At 41.2% G+C, this 18,760-nt stretch overlaps 1 protein-coding gene across 1 annotated transcript in view; it reads right to left on the bottom strand.

Annotated features, from left to right (window-relative positions):
* Positions 1-18,760, bottom strand: part of Erich3 (glutamate rich 3) — a 102,283-nt gene that overhangs the window by 65,483 nt on the left and 18,040 nt on the right. Inside the window, 2 exon segments of the mRNA XM_029475551.1 lie at positions 1,784-1,909; positions 4,550-4,643. Of these exon segments, the coding sequence (XP_029331411.1) occupies positions 1,784-1,909; positions 4,550-4,643 (220 nt within the window).

The raw sequence follows: 18,760 nt of genomic DNA, 5'->3' as shown, positions 1-18,760 counted from the left end.
ACAGTGAGCCAGCTACTGTTGAGCGAGGAATGCATGAACACCTACAGAAATGTCAGGGAAAACTGTAGCAGTTTCAAGCCAATGGGAGGCACTGTGCCAATCTGTAGACAATCCTAGCTGTTCAGGTATATTAACAGATTAGGTATGTCTTCTGAAACATGGCTAGGGAGGGGTTGAACAGTTCCTCATTCCACTGTTTTCCACGTTTGTGGATACCTGTAGACTCTATGGTTTAAACACTACTAATATGAACGTGCAGAGCCCTCTGAAAGCTGAAACCCTTAAACACAAACACCACGTTTACAATACTTTCAAGTTCTGAGCATCTCATATTTATCTTTCTAACTGTACATGTGGGTTTGTGTGCATGAAATATGCATCGTATGAACCAAATGTCTTGGGTGTACATGCAGAGATCAGAGGATTACACCGGACGTCCTGCTCCATGCTATTCTTTTAGGACAGGGTCTCTCACTGAACCCAGAACTAGGCTGGCAGCAAGTCACAGCCAACTTCTGTCCCTGGGGTGGGGTTACAGGCACATGTGTGACCACACTGGGTTTTATCCGGTGTGCTGACAACTGGAACTCAGGATGTTCAGCTTGTCTAGTAAGTGTGCCTACCCTGTGAACTGTCTTTGCAGCCTCATATTTCAGATTTTCAGACTAGAGAAGGTCAAGCTCCCTCCATATTATATTTACTATACATTCTTTTAAATGTCATATGTTGTTAGAATGTGAGACTCAGCTGAAAATATATGTGACAGTGCTGATGTATCTGATGTACCTACAAACTCTAAGGATCTGGACAACATTGAACTCAGCACTTCTAAAACTAAAAATCACGTAGGGGTTAATTTAATAACATAAATATTTCTATTTTAATGCACCATTCCCACTGGTGCATTTACAATCAGCAAATTTGGGGCTGTCAACCATGAGTCTACATAATTTGTGGATACGATCTGAAATTTTTTTTAAAAAAAATGAATTGCTAAGTAGGCAGAAACTGTATTGTGCAATATACATCTTAAGTGAGCATTCGGAATGATTGATGTAATAATACAGTCAACATAACAAATATTTTCACTGGTACTAAACTTGTTGCAGGTTTACTGATAGTTTATCTGCATTTGTTTAAAAAATGTTAACGCACCCACAAGTCATAGATTTTCCAAGCCGCTTCTCTGATTTACTGCTGTGTGAATGTGCCAAGGAGTGGTGTCCTTTTTCACAAAGACTAAATGGTGTTTAACGATTGAAACCACCGTTTTGTGGCGCAAAGCTGCAAAAATTTATCAGGTTAGCTTCATATCCCACTAAAAGTGCAATGTCAGATTCCACAAAACGTGTTATGCTCAGCCTGTAAATCCGTGCTGACCAATGTGTCCTAGAGTAGGAGGGACAGCAGATGTTTCAATGCCTATTCTGTGAAACTTAACATACGGCTGAGCTACAGAGCCTTAAAAGAATAACAGGTCTGGGATAATTCATGGCACTGGAATTACTGATATTTAAACAGATGTCACTTTTTTTAGCGAATGGAAATTAAGGTACAGATGGTGAGGGCTGGGTAGCCATTGTGGATTAAAAGAATCTACATTTAGAAAATTAAATATCACAAACTTTATAATCATGTCCATATTTCTTCTGAACTAAAAAGGAGGAAAAACTTGAGAGTCGGGGCTCCTAGATACTTAGGAACAGGCCAGTTTCCCTTGGTCCATTCCTTTGTTGTTTAGAAGAGTTACCCAGTCTAGCATACAGAGGGAGGAAAGGCGCACCTCCATATCTAGGACCTTGTGGAAAATGGCCCGGGCTAAGCACTCTCGGATGTATTTTTGGTGATCCTGCTTCATGTTGTTAACTTTGTATTCCTTTTCAGAAAGTATCCTCCCACTTCTCGTGATCTGTGGTGAGAGAATAAAAAGTGTGAATAGATAAGTAAAACTCACAAAGAAATACAAAGTAGCACCATGTGTTGTTAGGTACCAAGAAAGGCCAAGGGAGAGAGGAATGGGGGAGGGAGGAGAGAGAAACAAAGAAAGGGGAGGGAGAGGAGAGAGGGGGAGAGAGAGGGAGAGAAAGGAGAGAGAGGGAGAGAAAGGAGAGAGAGGGAGAGAGAGGGAGAGAAAGGAGAGAGAGGGAGGGAGGGAGGGAGAGAGAGAGAGAGAGAGAGAGAGAGAGAGAGAGAGAGAGAGAGAGAGAGAGGAAAATGGCCTTTTCAAAGCCTAAGGAGAATACCATTGTCACTAATGAACTTCTGCTTTTAATGAATATTTCATCAAGCAGAAAGGAAAAAGGAAGTCTCTCTTACCTGTCAGTGTGAAAACACACACAGGTGGTACACTTGACGTTTAAAACAAGGTTTTCATTAGAGTAACAATTTTCCAGTGACGGAACCCAGGTGTTCTTTTCAGTCTCTGAAAGCACCCTGGGAAGAGGAGGTGCTGCCTTGAAAGAGCTCAGGAGAGCAGGCCTGCGGACTCCCCAGAAACCCTGGCGGGGGCTAGGCAAGCAAGCCACTGAGGAAGCCTTTGGTTTGTCTTGAGAAATAATTGGTTTCATTGACTCTCTTTGCTCCCTCCACTTTGCAGCCCCAAAACATAATTTAATTTGCTATGATTTAGAATTTTACAAATTACAGGGAAGTGTGCAGAGGCCTTAATATATATATATATATTGGTCACAGCAGGGATCACTACTATGTGTCCCAGAGTGTGGATTTCTGACCCTCACTCTTTGCTTGTCTTGACTCTGTCCCTATCTGCTGTTGTCCTCTGAGCTCCCTGTAAGAGCTGCTGGACAGCTCTACCTCCCATCAACATGCTCCTGTTAAGTTTAAGTACAAACCACCTTTACATTCCCTTTCTTATGTTTAGGTGCATGTGTGTGTGTGTGTGTGTGTGTGTGTGTGTGTGTGTGTGTGTGCTCGCGCCTATGTGCATTTGACTGAGAATGCCAGCCAAGGCAGCAGCTGTTGAATGCCCTGGAGCTGAAGTTGCTGGAAGTTATAAGCTGTTCTGTGTGCTCAGGTGCATGGTCTTAACAGGAAGCCATCTTTCCAGACCCCACATTCATGTTCTTCGTTTCCTTCTTCAATTTTAGCTGTAATTTTATACTGTTGTTGCTTCCTATTACTTCAGATAACCCACTTAGGGTGTCTAGAATGCACCGACTTCGTGTCACTGCGAAGTGTCTAGAGTTAGGCCTTCCTGACTGCCATTCCTATATCTCCTTGGCAGTTGGCTTGTTTGTCATCGTTATCTGTCTCTGGGATTGTCTTCTCTCCCCAGTTAGGCTGGAAGCTCCTGGAGAGTCACAGAGCTCACACTCTGAGTGAAGTGGGTATAAATCCCCCCAGAGGGATCGAGAAACAGCAAATCCCACAGGTCTGGGGTGAGTTTCAAACTCACATCTTCTAAGTAGTTTCTGTGTGATGTGAGCCTGGCAGGCTGCAGGCCTCTTCCTGGATCCATTTCTTTAGAGCAAGGAGCCATGCTGTCCTTACCTGACTTGTCATACTTGTAACAGTGTTCATTGCATGCTTAAGGATGGTGTTAAGTAGACACAAGAGCCCTGCCCAATGAGCAGGAAGCTCACAGCGTTCATAGTCACACAGGGATTACACGGTGACTCACTGCAGGTCCCTAACAGTAACAGGCATGGTGATAGTGGGGGTGTGGGGGCTTGGGGGTGGAGGGTTACCTTCATTTCACAATTGAGGAAGTTGGGCTGCAAGTGGTATACCTGCAAGTCTTATTCCTGGCAGAGCCAGGTTTCACCTCACCCTTCTGATAACAATGCCCCCAGAGGCTGCAAGGAACTTTCTCCTGAGCTCCACCTAGCCAGTGCCAAGCACACAAACAACAATTAGAAGCACAATACAGTTCTTTCAACATCAAAACAAGGCTGTACTTTAAGAAAGGAAACAGCCAACCCAGGCTAGAGCCACACCCCTTCTCTTTCAATGGAAAACCATAGGGTTTTTTGAGTTAGATTTTTCCACGGAATACACATTTAAAGGAGCGGAAACTGTGTGGGGGAAAAAGGGCTTTGAAGCTGATGGAAGGCACTAAGGTATCAATAAACCATCACAGGGAAATGAAAGTTCAAAAAAGAAAAAAAAGAAAAAGAAATAGACAGAAAAGGAAGCCAACTATTTATATTTGCCACACCATATTCTGTGAGTATTAAAAACAATATTTTTCTTCTAAAACAATAGTCTTCTCTGTCCTCCTTACTCTTTAACAGTGTCTGGTCCATAGACTGTGTGCTAATGAATGAATAAATAAACAAGTCAACTACGCTGCTGTTGAAATCCCTCAGGGAATTTGTCAATAATTTATGTTTCCTTGGTAGCCATTGTAACCTCTCTCCTTTGTTTAGAAAGAGCTCCAAATAAATAAATCAGAAGTTAAAAGGGAAGTAATTTTTCCGAATTAGTAAGGAGAAAAAGATGTCACAGACTCAAAGGGAATCTGAAGAAAGGTTGGGAATTTGGGGACTTAATTAAAGAAGAAAGTGACCAGAACTCAGAGCAGTCTTACCAGCCCGGATCTTAGGAGGTGCCGCCTGATCCTGGTATTGTTAAAATACCCAGCCAGGTGTTTATCCGTAAGGCTATTATATGTTGCAAGTAATCTGAAACAGAAAGGAGAAACCATTAAGGTTTTATGAGGGTTGCTTGATAACCAAGGCCATTTTTGGCAACACTGCCTAAGCAAGCATTTGTAGACAGATTTAACAGCTGACAGCCAACGATGCATTTGAAGACAGGTACAACAGTCAGCTGAGAGGCTGTGTGTTCCAGGTCTTCTAGTGAGAGGCACGGGACCCTCTTGGTTTGGGTTAAACAAAAGAGAAAACCAGAAATGAGCACTTAAAACGTGGGTGAAAGGTCAGAGAGATCTTAGCAGTGGGGATGACAAGGAAGCAACAGCTGCTTCAGCATTCCTCTGCTTCTCCTGTGAACCCTAAACCCAGACACCTCACACCTCATGCTTCTCTCCTGCCAGCAGGAGACACTTTGGGGGGCATCCTCCATCTGCCAGGGGGCTGGGAACTGCTGACACTCAAGTGCATCCTCAGAAAGCATCCCCTGGTGTGCCTCTGGCTTCTATGTGACCCTTCCTCCACATCAGGAAGCCCCATGTTACATCTCTGATTCCACAATGGAGGATTCCTCACTAGCCCTCCTCCCCCTCTGGCTCTGAAGACCAAGTGCACCCCTTGATTCTAAACAATCCTCCTGATGTTGTCTGCTGGGATCTTAACCTGTAAATGTCCTGAAGAAATAAAGATACCATTTTCTGTGGGATTTTTTTTCATATTAACAGAAAGTCCTAACTTATGCCCTAACATTTTTGACTTCTCAACTTACTCATATTCATCTAGACAGCTTCATTAGACCAGTGTCTAGTACCAAAACTTTAATGTATGGAGTATCTTAGATTTTTAGGACATTTTAAGAATTAAAGGAAGCCAGATGTAGTGACACACATCTAAGATCCCAATATTCCTCTCGAGACACAGAAGCAGGAGGATTTCGGTTGGAGAACAGCCTGATCTATTTAATAAGACTCTCTCACCTTAGGACAAACTGAACTCTTGGCTACATACTGTACCTTAATACATGCTTGTGCTCAGTCTACAATTCATGCTTGAAAACTGGAAACTGCTTATGCTCTTTAAACCTAATTTTATCATGTACCTTAAAAAGTATGCACATACTTACATGTATGAACATGCAGGCATATATATGTTCATATATATACATATACATATATATGTATATGAACACGCATATATGGGTTGGATGTGTACCATATGTATGTATACATCAAGCCTTACCACAGTCCTGTCCTTTAAAAAATGCATAAAATGCAGCAAGGATTTGAACACTTGAACAGCTGCTTCTTAGCTTCTTCTGACACTAGAGTAAGGACTCATAGACTGGAGAGAATGTTAACAGGGATTTTATTTAGCTATTTGCAAGACCTTAATTGTGTGGAGATTGTGTGGTGACCTTTTCCTGTCTCTCTTCTCCTTAACAACCCATCTCAGAAAAGTTCCATGCTGCCAAATGGTCAGGAAAGTTTAATCCCCCCCCCCCCACACACACACACACAAAGACTGAAAAGCTGTAACAAAGCCCAGAAGCCAAGGTGCCACACGAAGGCTACAGACAGGAACAACTGCAGAAACCATTCTTTCCCTGGGTTTATGTAAAAAGACAACCCAAGAGTCTCACCGAGGCACACACAAAACCCACCCCGGATAATGCTTTGAAGCCATCTTTTAAACAAACTGTCTTGGTGTCCTACAGTTCATCAAAGGTTTCCTGTCTCTGAAAGGTCAGCCTCCTATCCCTTACCCTTTCTGAATCTCAGAATCTCTTTTCAGCTCTTCATTTCCAAAAAGGTGAGCAGGTGCCTCTTAGTCCTAACAATCCAGATTTCACAACTCACAGATTCTTAAGATAAATCATTACAAGAATCTCATAGATAGTCTTCTATCTGTCTTGCAGATCCACGTTTAAAAAAATAAAAACCAATACTTTTGTAATAGAGAGGAGTGTTGAGACCCTGATTAAATAAAGTGAAGTTAAAAAGTTGGGGAAGACAAGAGCTCACTCACTATTGATGAACAAAGCAGCCCTTCTTCTAATTCAGGCTTCATAACTTGCTAAATATTTAGGTTCTAATACCAATGGCCAGTCACCTTCAGTACCACCCAATTATAGTCTTCCTCTGTTTTCTTAGCTCCCTCCAGAGGAGTGTGTGTGCAGGATGCTCCCCAGTCCCACTGAGGCAGGAGGGGAAACATGTAGAAGATGGCCCACCCTCAGTATGACTGAGGCTTTAGGAGAGCAAGCTGGACATTTTTATACTCATCCATTTTCTATCCATTCCTATTTAGGGAAAAATGTGCGTCCCTGGTTGGGGTTTTGCCTGTAAAAAAAGTCCTTCTGCAACCACTATCCAGTGTCACACAGCCAGTTGTGATAACTTGGCAGACACACCATACCCTCCAGGCTCACCCAGCATTCACGATTGCATTTTCAGACAATGACTGAATAGGTTTGTATTTGACCTAGAAATGTAGACTAATTAATTAATTGATAAGAAGTTGTATCTAGTGAGTGATGTACACACCTAGCTCAATGGTCAATTTTTCAATAGATAATTTAAAATGTCAGCTTCGTTCTGCTCAGCAAAACTCGGTTTCTAGAGAACCCATCCCAGTCTGTACAAACAAGACTGTGGTCTTACTCTTTATGTGTGTTTGGCATGGGCCCATAGCCCTCCATTGTTTCTAATGAGCCTTTGCTTCTACTGAGCCACATGTGGCCCAACACAAAATTATACGTGTGTGTGTGTGTGTGTCTGTGTCTGTGTCTGTGTAACTCCATTTTGTAGTTCTGAAGAGTGACATCTGTACATGACAACACAAGGTCTCAACATCAGCCCAGCTAATAAGAGATCAACTGACCAGAGCACAAACAGGGGTTAGCAGAGCTTTGTTTCATCCACTTTCACTGCACATTTTCAGATTTTGTTTTCTGCAATGGGTGAGAAAAGGGTACCTGACTTGGGTGTGGTGACCAGACTCCTTCCTTCCCTTTGTCTGTATCAGTTGTCATAGCTGACTTTCAGTGTCAGTCTGTTGCTGACCTGTGATCTCTCTTGCTCACTGTCCATCACTGACCCCATTTGAATCACTCCATTAAAAGGTCATGCCATTCACCTAGAGCCTACCAATCACTGATCACTGTCCAGACGAGTCTGGCTTTCTTTCTTTCTCTTTTTTTTTAAATGACGGGTAACCCCAGGTTCCTGGTGCAGAAGGTCTGCTCTCTGAATTCAGAGACTGGAAGAGTGCCCAAGAGGAAACAAAGCATGCTGTGTTTGTGTTTGTGCTGGATTGCTTCCCAGCTTCCACGCACAGCCCGCTTCCTTCAGAGCCTGATGCTGAGTCACTGTGAGCCCTGCTTTCCCAGATGCGGCTTTTCAGCACATATCCCGGAACCCTCACCACCCACCAGGCAGGATGTATAAACAGGGATCTATAGAAACGAAACTCAGCAGTTCCAAACAGTTCCTCCATCTGGCCCCAAACAGTATGTCCCATAGAAATCTGAAGCAAAGCAGAAGCACAATCACCGTCATTAGTCACCAACATTTATTGAGATTGCTGATATTTTTAGATCATTCTGTAAGGGAGGGTGCAGAGACGCTACTGTATTAGAAAGTCCCAAGCCAGCCAGAGATGTGCATGTACAGACCACATGTGCCTATGTGAACTCACGTTTGATCTCTACCAATACCGTAGTCTAATTCACCCAATAACACTGTCCAGTCCAGTGTCTTTGTGGTTCAGTCCTTATAGGTGCTTGCACACAAGCTTGGCGACCAAGATCTCATGCATGCCTGCATGTTCAAATGCATTAATTAATTAAAATTGCATTCAGGGTTCTGAGAGATGAGCAACAAGTAACATGCCAGCTCTTCCAAATTCTAAAGTGGGAACCTCCCAAACAAGGTGACAGGCAGGGCTGGGAGCTCCTTCTGAAGGCAATAATCCCTGCTGGAGCCCAAGGAGGAGTTCATTTCCCCAGCCTACAGCAGTCTTTCCCAACCCACTCCCCACCCCGGACCCCCTCACCCTGTCTTCCTTTGGGAGGGGTTAGGGATAGAAAGCTGTTAAGACTCCTGATGCTGCTTGGTCCACCTCCCCCAATATCAGCTCTGTCACTGGAACAGGTAACCTAACTTCCTCTGCCTCTGTTCTTCCACTTCCACAAACCTACACACAGGCCTAGACACAGGTCCATCAAGTGTTCTGCCAGTTAACAACAAAGATTATTTGTCCTCCAATTTCAAATAAAGCATTTCCTGGGTTTCATGTGAGGCTACATTAGAATGGCTTTAACATATGTAATGTTCCAGTGCTCCTTATCTAAGTACATGTTCACTAACAAGATGCAAACCTTTTCCTAACCAACTCTCACATGCCCTTCAATGCCATATTGTCTTTTCCTCTGTACCTGTTCATATTGAAATCAACCAGGTGGGAATCTAGGATCACCATGGAAACAAATCTCTGGTCATGTCTGAAAGAGAGCTTCTAGATTATTTTCATTCAAGTGGGAAATCCTGTCTTAAATCTGAGTGGCACTGTCCCTTGAGATAATGGAGGCATGGGCTTATACAAAGTAGGAAGTAAGTTGAGCACCTGCTTTCACCTCTCTGCTTCCAGACTGTGGATGCCAAGTGACCACCACCTACAAGGGTGGACTGTACGCTCAACTGTGACTCAAAGTAGCCCTGACCTTCACAGGGCTTTTGCCAAATATTCTGTCACAGCACTGAGACTAGTAAAGAATGGGCACACTTAGCAAGCACCTCGATATGCTGTGAACTCTGCCGGCTATGCAGCTCCAACCCCAACACACATACACCTATAGGTGCTTAGGACAACTTCACCCTGTTTTCTATGCCAATTTTTAGCACACTTTGGCTGTTACGGCAGGCTACCACAGTGTTTCAGCAGTTCTGACTTGTAGTAGAGTTAAGGTTTCCTCTTCCCTACTGAACTGGGGCATCACAGCATGTTACTTCTCAGCCCATTGCATGATCTCCACCCTCCAGCCTCCAGGAGTATAACCACCACAGCTGATGGATGAGGCCACCATGAAAATACATAATGAGGAATTACAAACAGTAACTCCCTCGACTCCCACAACTTTTGAGAAGTAAAGTAACAAGGACAGTATGCTGGACACTGAGCTGCCTGGTACTGAGGGATGGAGGGAGAGGAGCAGACCAAGGCTCTCAGTTACTACAGGAGCATCAGGAGAACAGCAGAAGACAGAAAAGTCATTGTGAGAGGGAGCAATTAAGATGAAAGAAGTATGTGAGACAGGCCCAGCTAAAGACAGATGGAGAAGAGGAACAGAAATGCAAACAGGAAACTTAAAACAAACCCATAGGAGAGAGCCAACCCCTGACACTATTAAAGATACTCTGCTTTGCTTGCAGACAGGAACCTAGCACAACTGTCCTCTGAGAGGCTCCACCCAGTAGCTGATGGAAACAGATGCAGAGACCCATAGCCAAACATCAGGCAAAGCTTGGGAAGTCTTATGGAAGAGTGGGGGATAGGATTGAGAGATCCAGAGGGGTCAAGGACACTGTAAAAAGACCTACAGAGGCAACTAACCTGAGTCCATTGGGGCTCACAGAGACTACACCACCAACCAAAGAGCATGCAGGGGCTAGACCTAGGCCCACTACACATTTGTAGCAGATGTGCAGCTTGGTCTTCATGTGGGTCCCTGACAATTGAAACAGTTGTCTCTGACTGTTGCCTGCCTTTGAATTCCTTTCCCCTAGCTGGGCTGCCTTGTCTGGCCTCAGTGGGTGAAGGTGAACCTAGTCCTGCTGTGGCTTGAAGAGCCAGGGCAGTTACCTATGGGGTGTTCTCCTTCTCTGAGGAAAAGAGGTGGGGTTAATGGGGGTGTTTGTGAGAGTGGGACTGGGATGAGAGGGGTATGTAAAGAAATGCAATCAGGATGTAAAGAGAGTGAATAAGTAAACAAATTAATGAAAAAAGAAATGGTTGAAGAATGTCTACTGAGAGAACACAAACAAGTTTTAAAATTCCAATCATCGCCCTGATCCCAGAAGCACAGATCTCACTTGAGAAATACATGATAAACAAGAGTTAAGGAAAATTGACTTCTTCAAAACTTACCAATTCACAAAAATAGACTCCAATGAGAGTAACCTCGATGAAGTCCCAGACAAAGAATTCAAAAGAATTATTAAAGAATGTTCAAGAACATAAAATAAGCACGAAAAGTAATGAACTCAGAGCACTGATAGTCGGATGAAATAAAATGTCAACCCAGGATATGAGGGAGGAATTTAGTAATTTAGTAAAGAGATGGAAAACCTGGAAAAATTCAAATTGAAATTTTGTAAATGAAACAAGGAGAGGAGGCAATTAAGCCTTACCAGTTACCAATAGAGTGGATTGAGTGGAAGAACGGACATCAGGTCTTAAAGATAAAGTAGACAAATTTGATTGGTTGATAAATAGATAATAGATAGATAGATAGATAGATAGATAGATAGATAGATAGATAGATAGATAGAGGATAGAGGAAAAACAATAATAACAAAATATCCAAAAATCAAGTGTATGAATCATGGCCAGAGAGGAAGAAGTTTAAACCAAAATTAATCAGCTGAATTAAAGAAGGCTGCTTCATGTTGCTAAAGAGGCCGCTCCATCTAAAGCACATCATAGCTCTAAACACACTTGTGCTAAACAGTGACATTCAACTCTATGAACACTACTGCATGTAAAGGCACAGATTGACCCCATCACAATAACGGGGTTGATTTCACCAATCCACTTTCACCCATAGATGGGTCATCCAGACCAAAGAATAAAAATCAAAACAAAACACCCAAGTGTCCCATGACATTATAGATCAACTGTACTGAGTGTTCCTCTTAGTGCGGCAGAATATACATTCTTCTCAGCAAGTAACAGTGCATTCTATAAAACAGAGCATATTTTAAGGCATAAAGCAAGTTTTTACAAAAACAAAACAATTAAAATAATTTTGTGATTTTCATCTTATTCCAGTGGAATTAAATTAGAAGTCAATAGGAAAAAATTCACAAACTGTTAGGGGTGACCTGCTCCTCATGAATGGCAGATCATTGAAAAATCTGAGGGAAGCTTTCAAAATTCTTATATTTGAATGAAAATACAACACAAAAGATCCTGCCGTGAGATTAAAGCGGTTCTAAGAGAGAAGATGATAGCTACAACTGTTAAAATTTAAAAGAAAAGCAGGGAACTCTCAAATGAGTAATTCAGTGAATTTATGTTAAAGTCTTTGAAATAAAAAACAACTTAATATAAAAGCAATAGATAGAAAGAAATAATGAAGGTGAAGGCAGAGATTAATGAAATGGAAGTGAATAATATGAAGAATCTGTGAAACAATAGAGTTAGTTCTTAAAAGAATCAGATTATGATCAATAAATCCATATCCAAACTAGTCAGAGAGAGAGAATACAAATTAATAGAATTAGAGATGAAAAATGAGATTTCACAATGAACACCAACAAAATTCAGAAATTATTGGGGAATGCTCTGCAAACCTGTATTCCAATAAATTGAAATTTTTAGATGAAATATATATATTCATAAACATATATGGCCTACCAAATTTAAAACCAAAATTTAAAAATCAAAAATTAAAACTTACATAATAAGCCATGCAACTGAAGAAGTAATTATTAGCCTGGTAATTAATAAAGAAATAATTAGTCTGTTAATTAAAAAGAAAACAACTTAGGACCTGATAAACTACTGCTGATGTAACAAAGTAAAACCAGTGTTTCTCAAACCATTCCAGAAATTATGAGGGAGCGGTGGGGACGGCTGTCCACCAGGAGGCTCTGTGGGTAAAGGCATTGCCAATGAGCCTCACAGCCTTAGTTTTGACCTCTAGGACCACATGCTAGGAGGAGGGAACAGATCCCCCTAGATTTTCACCTTACATTCGCATGGTGCCACAGCATTAACATAAGAATAGTGAATAAATAATAATTTAATCCTTTAAAATAAAATAGAAATACCCAAAGATTCATCTTATGAAACCAGTGTTACATTGTTTATAAGCACAGCAAAAAATAAAATTATATATTGATTTCCCTGATGATCATAGATGTAACAACTCTCAACAAAATATTTGCAAACTGAATTCAAGTACACACACAAAAGATCATTCATATGGCCATCTTGGCATCATTGCAGGATGCAGAGTTGGTAGAACGTAAGCAAATCAATAAAAGCAATAGAGCACATTAATAGAGTTAAGAATAGAAATTGCCTGATTGTCTCAATACCTGCATAAACGGGATCTGAAAAACTCTATAACTCCTTGATAAAAAGCCTGTAGAGAACAGAATTATAAGGATCACAACCCAAGATAGTAAAGACAAACCAATAACCAACATTAGGCTAAGCAGGGAAAACCTAAAAATAATTCTGTGTCCATTTCCTTCAGTCTTACTCAGGATAGTCCTCTAAGAATTAGCTGGAGCAATAAGAAAAATAGTAAAGGAAAGGAATACAGATAAGGAAGTAGGAAATCAAATTATCTGTAATTGCAGACAATAAAATCATATCCATATTTAGCCCAGTACCCATTCTACCAGAAAAGTCTTAGAAACAGTTACACTTCCAAAAAAAGCAGTGGGATAAAAAAAAAAAAAAACATTCAAAAGCTTATAGCTTTTTATACACCAATGACAAACCTTGACATAAAACAAAGTCAGTGAACCCTCATCCACAATAGCTGAAAAAAATACTTAGAAAGAAAATGACAAAGGAAATAGAAGACCCCTACAATGACAATTTTAAGACACTGAAAAAAGAAATAGAGGGGACACTACAAGTTGCCTAGCTTTTGGTCATGGATTGGCAGAATCAATATCATGACAATGGATACGTCGCCAAGCATGCGTGATCAACAGCTCCTACACGATTCTTATCTGACTTCCAGCGACATTTTCCACTGAAAATGAAGAAACAACAGGGCGGGGGAAGCATGGGAAGCACAATTATTCCAGGGATCCAAAGAAAAACAATCTCAACCCATACTACAGAGCCAGAATAACAACACACACGGTGCTGGCTCAAAAGCACCAGAACTGATTAAAAAAAAATATCAGTGACCAGAGCGGGAGGGCTGTAGTCAAATCCATGTAGAGACACCTTATTTTCCATTCTCCATTCTTTGGAGAAAAGACAGACTCTCCAACAAATGCTTCAGGAAACGGAGTATTCATACATGGAAGAAGGAAGCCAGATCCCTGCCTCTCAGCCTGTACATAAACCAAAGTGCACCAACAGCTTTAACCACCCAGACCTGAAACTCTGAAATGGTAGATCAAAAGAAATGGTTCAAAAGTATGAACATAGACAAGAACTACTGAAAAAAGTCTGGAGTCACTAAGAAACCAATACCAAGAAAACAGCTAAGGTTGTGTAGGGAAGAGGGCAGTGACTTGAACAGAGAGATGGCTGACATAGCAGAAGGATGCTTTCCTAGTAATACATGAGGGGACTAATATTGAGAACACATAAAGAACACAAAAACTAAATTGCACAACAAACAACCCAGTCAGTAAACTGGCTAAAGGGACAGTTATATAAAGCAGTACCAATGAAAATAAACATGAAATACAGTGTGTGACACCCTCAGACAACACAGGTCATGCACTGCATAACTCGATATTCTTTCTCATCCCAGTCAGAGTAGTCATCATCAAGAAAACAAATAACAAAAAACGCTGGTGAGGGAGGGAGAACCTCATACTCTGCTGGTGGGGATGGAACCCAGCAAGGGGCGTACTCAAAAGACTACAATTCCGACCTTCACTTGACCGAGCTATACCACAGGTAGGTACATTCCCACACCATAGAGGTACCTGCACCGCCCTTTTGCCAAAGCTCTATTTACAGTTGATGGGCTATAGAATCAGCCTAGGTGCCCATCAAGAGCAAATGCAAAGAAAAGCTAATTTCCATCAATTTCTGGAAAATGGATGTAACTGGAGATCATCATATCACGATGTAGATATAATAGTTATTGACAATGATGATGACTAACCTGATTAAAAGCTTTGTGGGTGCTTGTTTGTTTGTTGTTTTGTTTTGATTGGTTTTTTTTCTTTTTTTTTTTTTTATCCTTTTTATTTAATTGATGGTAAGACCAAGAGCAGGCTTGTGCCTCTGAAAAGTTTCTTGGTGCCCAAGCTCAGGGATAAAGCATTTTTAAAAGCAAAGTCCACAAAGATACATTACAGTTAGATGATGGTCAGAGTAATCCTGAAACATTCATTCCTGCAAGCACATAGTCGATATTTTAGACCTATCTTGTCAATTATTTTGGTTAATACACCTGGACCATCGTCTATGCCATGGAAATTTCAAATGTGCTGCCAAGGCTGACTGGGCTGAGAAACACAAAATGGATTCAGAAGAGGATGATATTACATTAGACATTTTATTCCCCCATTGTGTGCGTGTGCGTGTGCGTGTGCGTGTGCGTGTGCGTGTGCGCGTGTGTGTGTGTGTGTGTGTGTGTGTGTGCTTTTATAACTTTGATTTTGGTTAAGGGGTAAATACTGAGTCCTGAGAATCATTAACTTAACAAAGGTAAATTTTGTTTGATGAACTCTAAAAGGCAATTTATTCACAAAATAAATATAAAAGATAAAAAGGAATACTTTAAAACCTAATAACATCAGTCTCTTGGAGTGTGTTCTCGCCCAGTGACACATGAGATATGTATTACATTTTTTTTTTGAGAAATTTTCAAGATATTGGTAGCCTGGAGTTTGTGGGTAGATTTCTACCACAGAAATTGACACATACCTTAAATCAAGGCTCTTTTTATTTCCTGAAAATCCAGATTAGCAGCACATAATGATATGCATAATGGGGATAGGCGATATGACTCAGGACAAGAGTGTATGGACCTCTGCCAGACACTTCCCATGCATTGACCTAAGGGCTCATCTAGCTCTTCTCCTACTCCCTATCTCTCATACAAGGATATAAAAATTATGTCAAGTACAGAATCATTTTCATATACATTTCAATTTAAAAATATTATGCAAGGTATTTAATTACATTACCATGAAAGGAAAAGTTTACCTTGCTTACCAACCTGGGAAAACTGGTGTATTTTATGCTGAACAGAATAGATTCAAGTGAGACTTGTGTGAATAAGCACAGTTTTATTAATGAGAAGGCAAAGTCTGGTTGAGAGGTGCTTTGTGTTTCGGATGACACTAAATCTGCAATTTGTAGAACTTGAGAATGCTCAAGAGGGTCTTGACAAACCTCTGCTGCCTTCCTGGGCTTCCAAGTCCAGCCAGGGTGCTTGCAGCTTGTGAATCAAGGAAGGCTTGTTAAGCAAAGCTCAGACTGCACTGGCTTGTTGGCTTGTGTATTACCTCGCAGTCAACGACAGAAAGGCTCTGTTCCTTGACTCAAATACTTCTCCTTTCTCTATTTGGAAATCTAGCTCCACGTGAACGAACTTGTCGTGTGTTTCTCAATCTACCAAATCTAAGGTTAGAATCTCATCAAGATTCCTAATGGAGAAGTAAATGTGTCTAAATTTAAATATCATCTCCAAACTAAACAGCTGAGAGTCAGTAAGCAGAACAAAACGGTACCTCCACTCCATAGAATTTAGTTTTCTATTATTGAAAATTTCATGACTCTTATGTAACTGTTAGAAAATTTAGTAAATATGAGACCAGACAGCACCTCTTAAGATGTACAATAACTTTTCTGCCACTATTTACAGCAGGGAAATCCATATTGCTTCCTACTTAATGAAAACTTTGATGAAATTAATACAGATACAGACTAGGAACCAGAAACCTGAAGGTCAGAGCTAGTCCTACCCCCACAGCCACACACATGGCCCCGGGGAACCCCTGACTTCTTCCCCTGACACTCAGCAGCCAGTGCCTACTTCCTGCTGTGAAAGACTTATTTTCAGGCCTGAACATATATTTACTTTGAAGTATTGTGACATCATTTGCACATAAAATTTGCACTCATAAATGGCCACCTCGGATCTACCTAACCCAATCATTTTACAGTCAGAGAATATAAAGTTCTAAAAGAGAGTGTGATCCATTGATGAACACAAATCAAAGCCATAAAATCAAGCCAGACTATGCCAGGAGTGGCCATAGGACAGTACTGGTTGACTTTCTACCAGAGTGAGGCTCATTATTACTCAGTGGCTCTGGATTTCTATGGACTCCTTCCTATAGCCCTTCTTATGTGGAGCCTGGCACCACTCAGTAAATGAGTAGGTCAGTTAATGGCAACAAAATATGTTGTCTAATCTGTAGGTGCATATTTGTATCATTTATAGAAGTCACAGGTGAAGGTCAGAGCTTTCCTTTTATCATTGCAGAGCAATAACGGACAGCCTCAAGGCAGGAGGAAATGTTTGATGTCTTCTTGCATATCCCTTGCCTTTACTAGCAAGCAGAATGTTCCAGTGGTCCTCATGCCCACAGCACTGAGGATGTATCTTTGCAAAGCATACACAACCACTTTGGAAAACAAAGGTCCTTGAAGGTGGGAGTGAAATACATCCCTCTGAGGAAAATTGGAGAAAAACTAATGCAGAACAGTGAACATGAAGGTCAATTCATTTCCAGCTTTTTATAAAAAAAAAAAATTCTTGCCAACTAGAATTAGAGCAGATCTCTGAAGCCTGCATCTTTGTAGGGGTGACTTAGCTGATTCCACTCCAGTGTTCTATGTATTACATCACACAGTACTTTTTATTTGTATCCAAACCTGCCAGTACTTTTTATTTGTATCCAAACCAACAATTATGCTAAATATTGATTTACAATTTATCCCAGCATATTGTAACAATGCATCTAGAGGCGAGCCATAATATTATTTTATTTATAGCCTTAGTAGAGTGCTTTGAAATGATTAGTTAAAAACCAGGTCTCCAACTGTGCCAGCATCTAGCAAGGCAGCCTGACAGTGCTCAAAGATCAACCAATAGGAAGCCTTGTGTGGCAACGTGCCTGGGACACACCAGCTCCGAATAAGGTGTGCTGTATGGCTCTGAGATCTTCTCCTTTAAGCCTTCTATGTCTTTAAACAGGAAAAAAAAAAGCAAAAAACAACAATAACAAAAAATGCAACCACTTAAAAATATGCATTAACAGAAAAAAGAACTCAAAGTAAGAGAAGCTAATGAGGCAGTTAATGCAAAGGTAAAGGATGGGGAGTTCTAGAAAGCAAACGTTCCTATCAGGAGCATCTGTTGAACAGTTACTTATAACTTTGTAGTACACACAGGAAACACACTAGACAACATGCATTTCATAAAATAATTCCCACAGCTAACTGTAGTGCACCATTAGCCTTCTCTTCATAAAAGTGTATGTCTGCCGTGTGCTCATTTCACACGTGCTTACATAACCACCCCATGAGCAAGGACCCTTCTGCTTTCACCGCTGAACTGAAGTGAGTCTGTGAAGGTGGCCTGGAGAAGGGACCTTGAGAAGTCTGTGCAGTGAATGACTAACCTGTATGGAGGCTGCAAAGGGACAATTACAAAAAGCAATGGAAGTACAGGAGTGGTACATTGACTTAACAAAACATAAGAACTTAAAACTCCAACAGAGGGGGCTGGAGAGATGGATCAGTGGTTAAGAGCACTGGCTGCTCTTCCAGAAGATCAGGGTTCGGTTCCCACCACCTACATGGTGGCACACATCCATCACTCCAGTTCCAGGATATCTAATAACCTTTACGAGCCTCTGAAGGTACTGCATGTGTGTGCTGAAGAAGATGTACACACAGGCAAAATCCCCATACATATAAAGTAAAACTAAATCTCAAGAGAGAGAAAGATTCAAAGAAAAAAATCTAAATAATAAAAATCTGCCCTATAAGACAGTGTGGCCTGCTTTCTCAGGTTTCTGTGGCAGCTACACAGAGGTTCTAAAGAGGGAATGCATGGGCAGGTTATTGTGATTTTTGCAATCAACCTCCCCCTGCTCATACCTTAGAAGCAGAGCATGCTTACCCTAGCTATTTAGTTATTTAGTAGGTTGGTGGCCAAACACAAGCTCCTTCCCTCCCCCATACTTCATATCCTTCACTGA

The sequence above is a fragment of the Mus caroli genome, chromosome 3 (assembly GCF_900094665.2).
Source record: "Mus caroli chromosome 3, CAROLI_EIJ_v1.1, whole genome shotgun sequence".
NCBI lineage: Eukaryota > Metazoa > Chordata > Mammalia > Rodentia > Muridae > Mus > Mus caroli.
The sequence above is the reverse complement of the archived record's forward strand: the minus strand, read 5'-3'. Positions and strand labels throughout refer to the sequence as shown.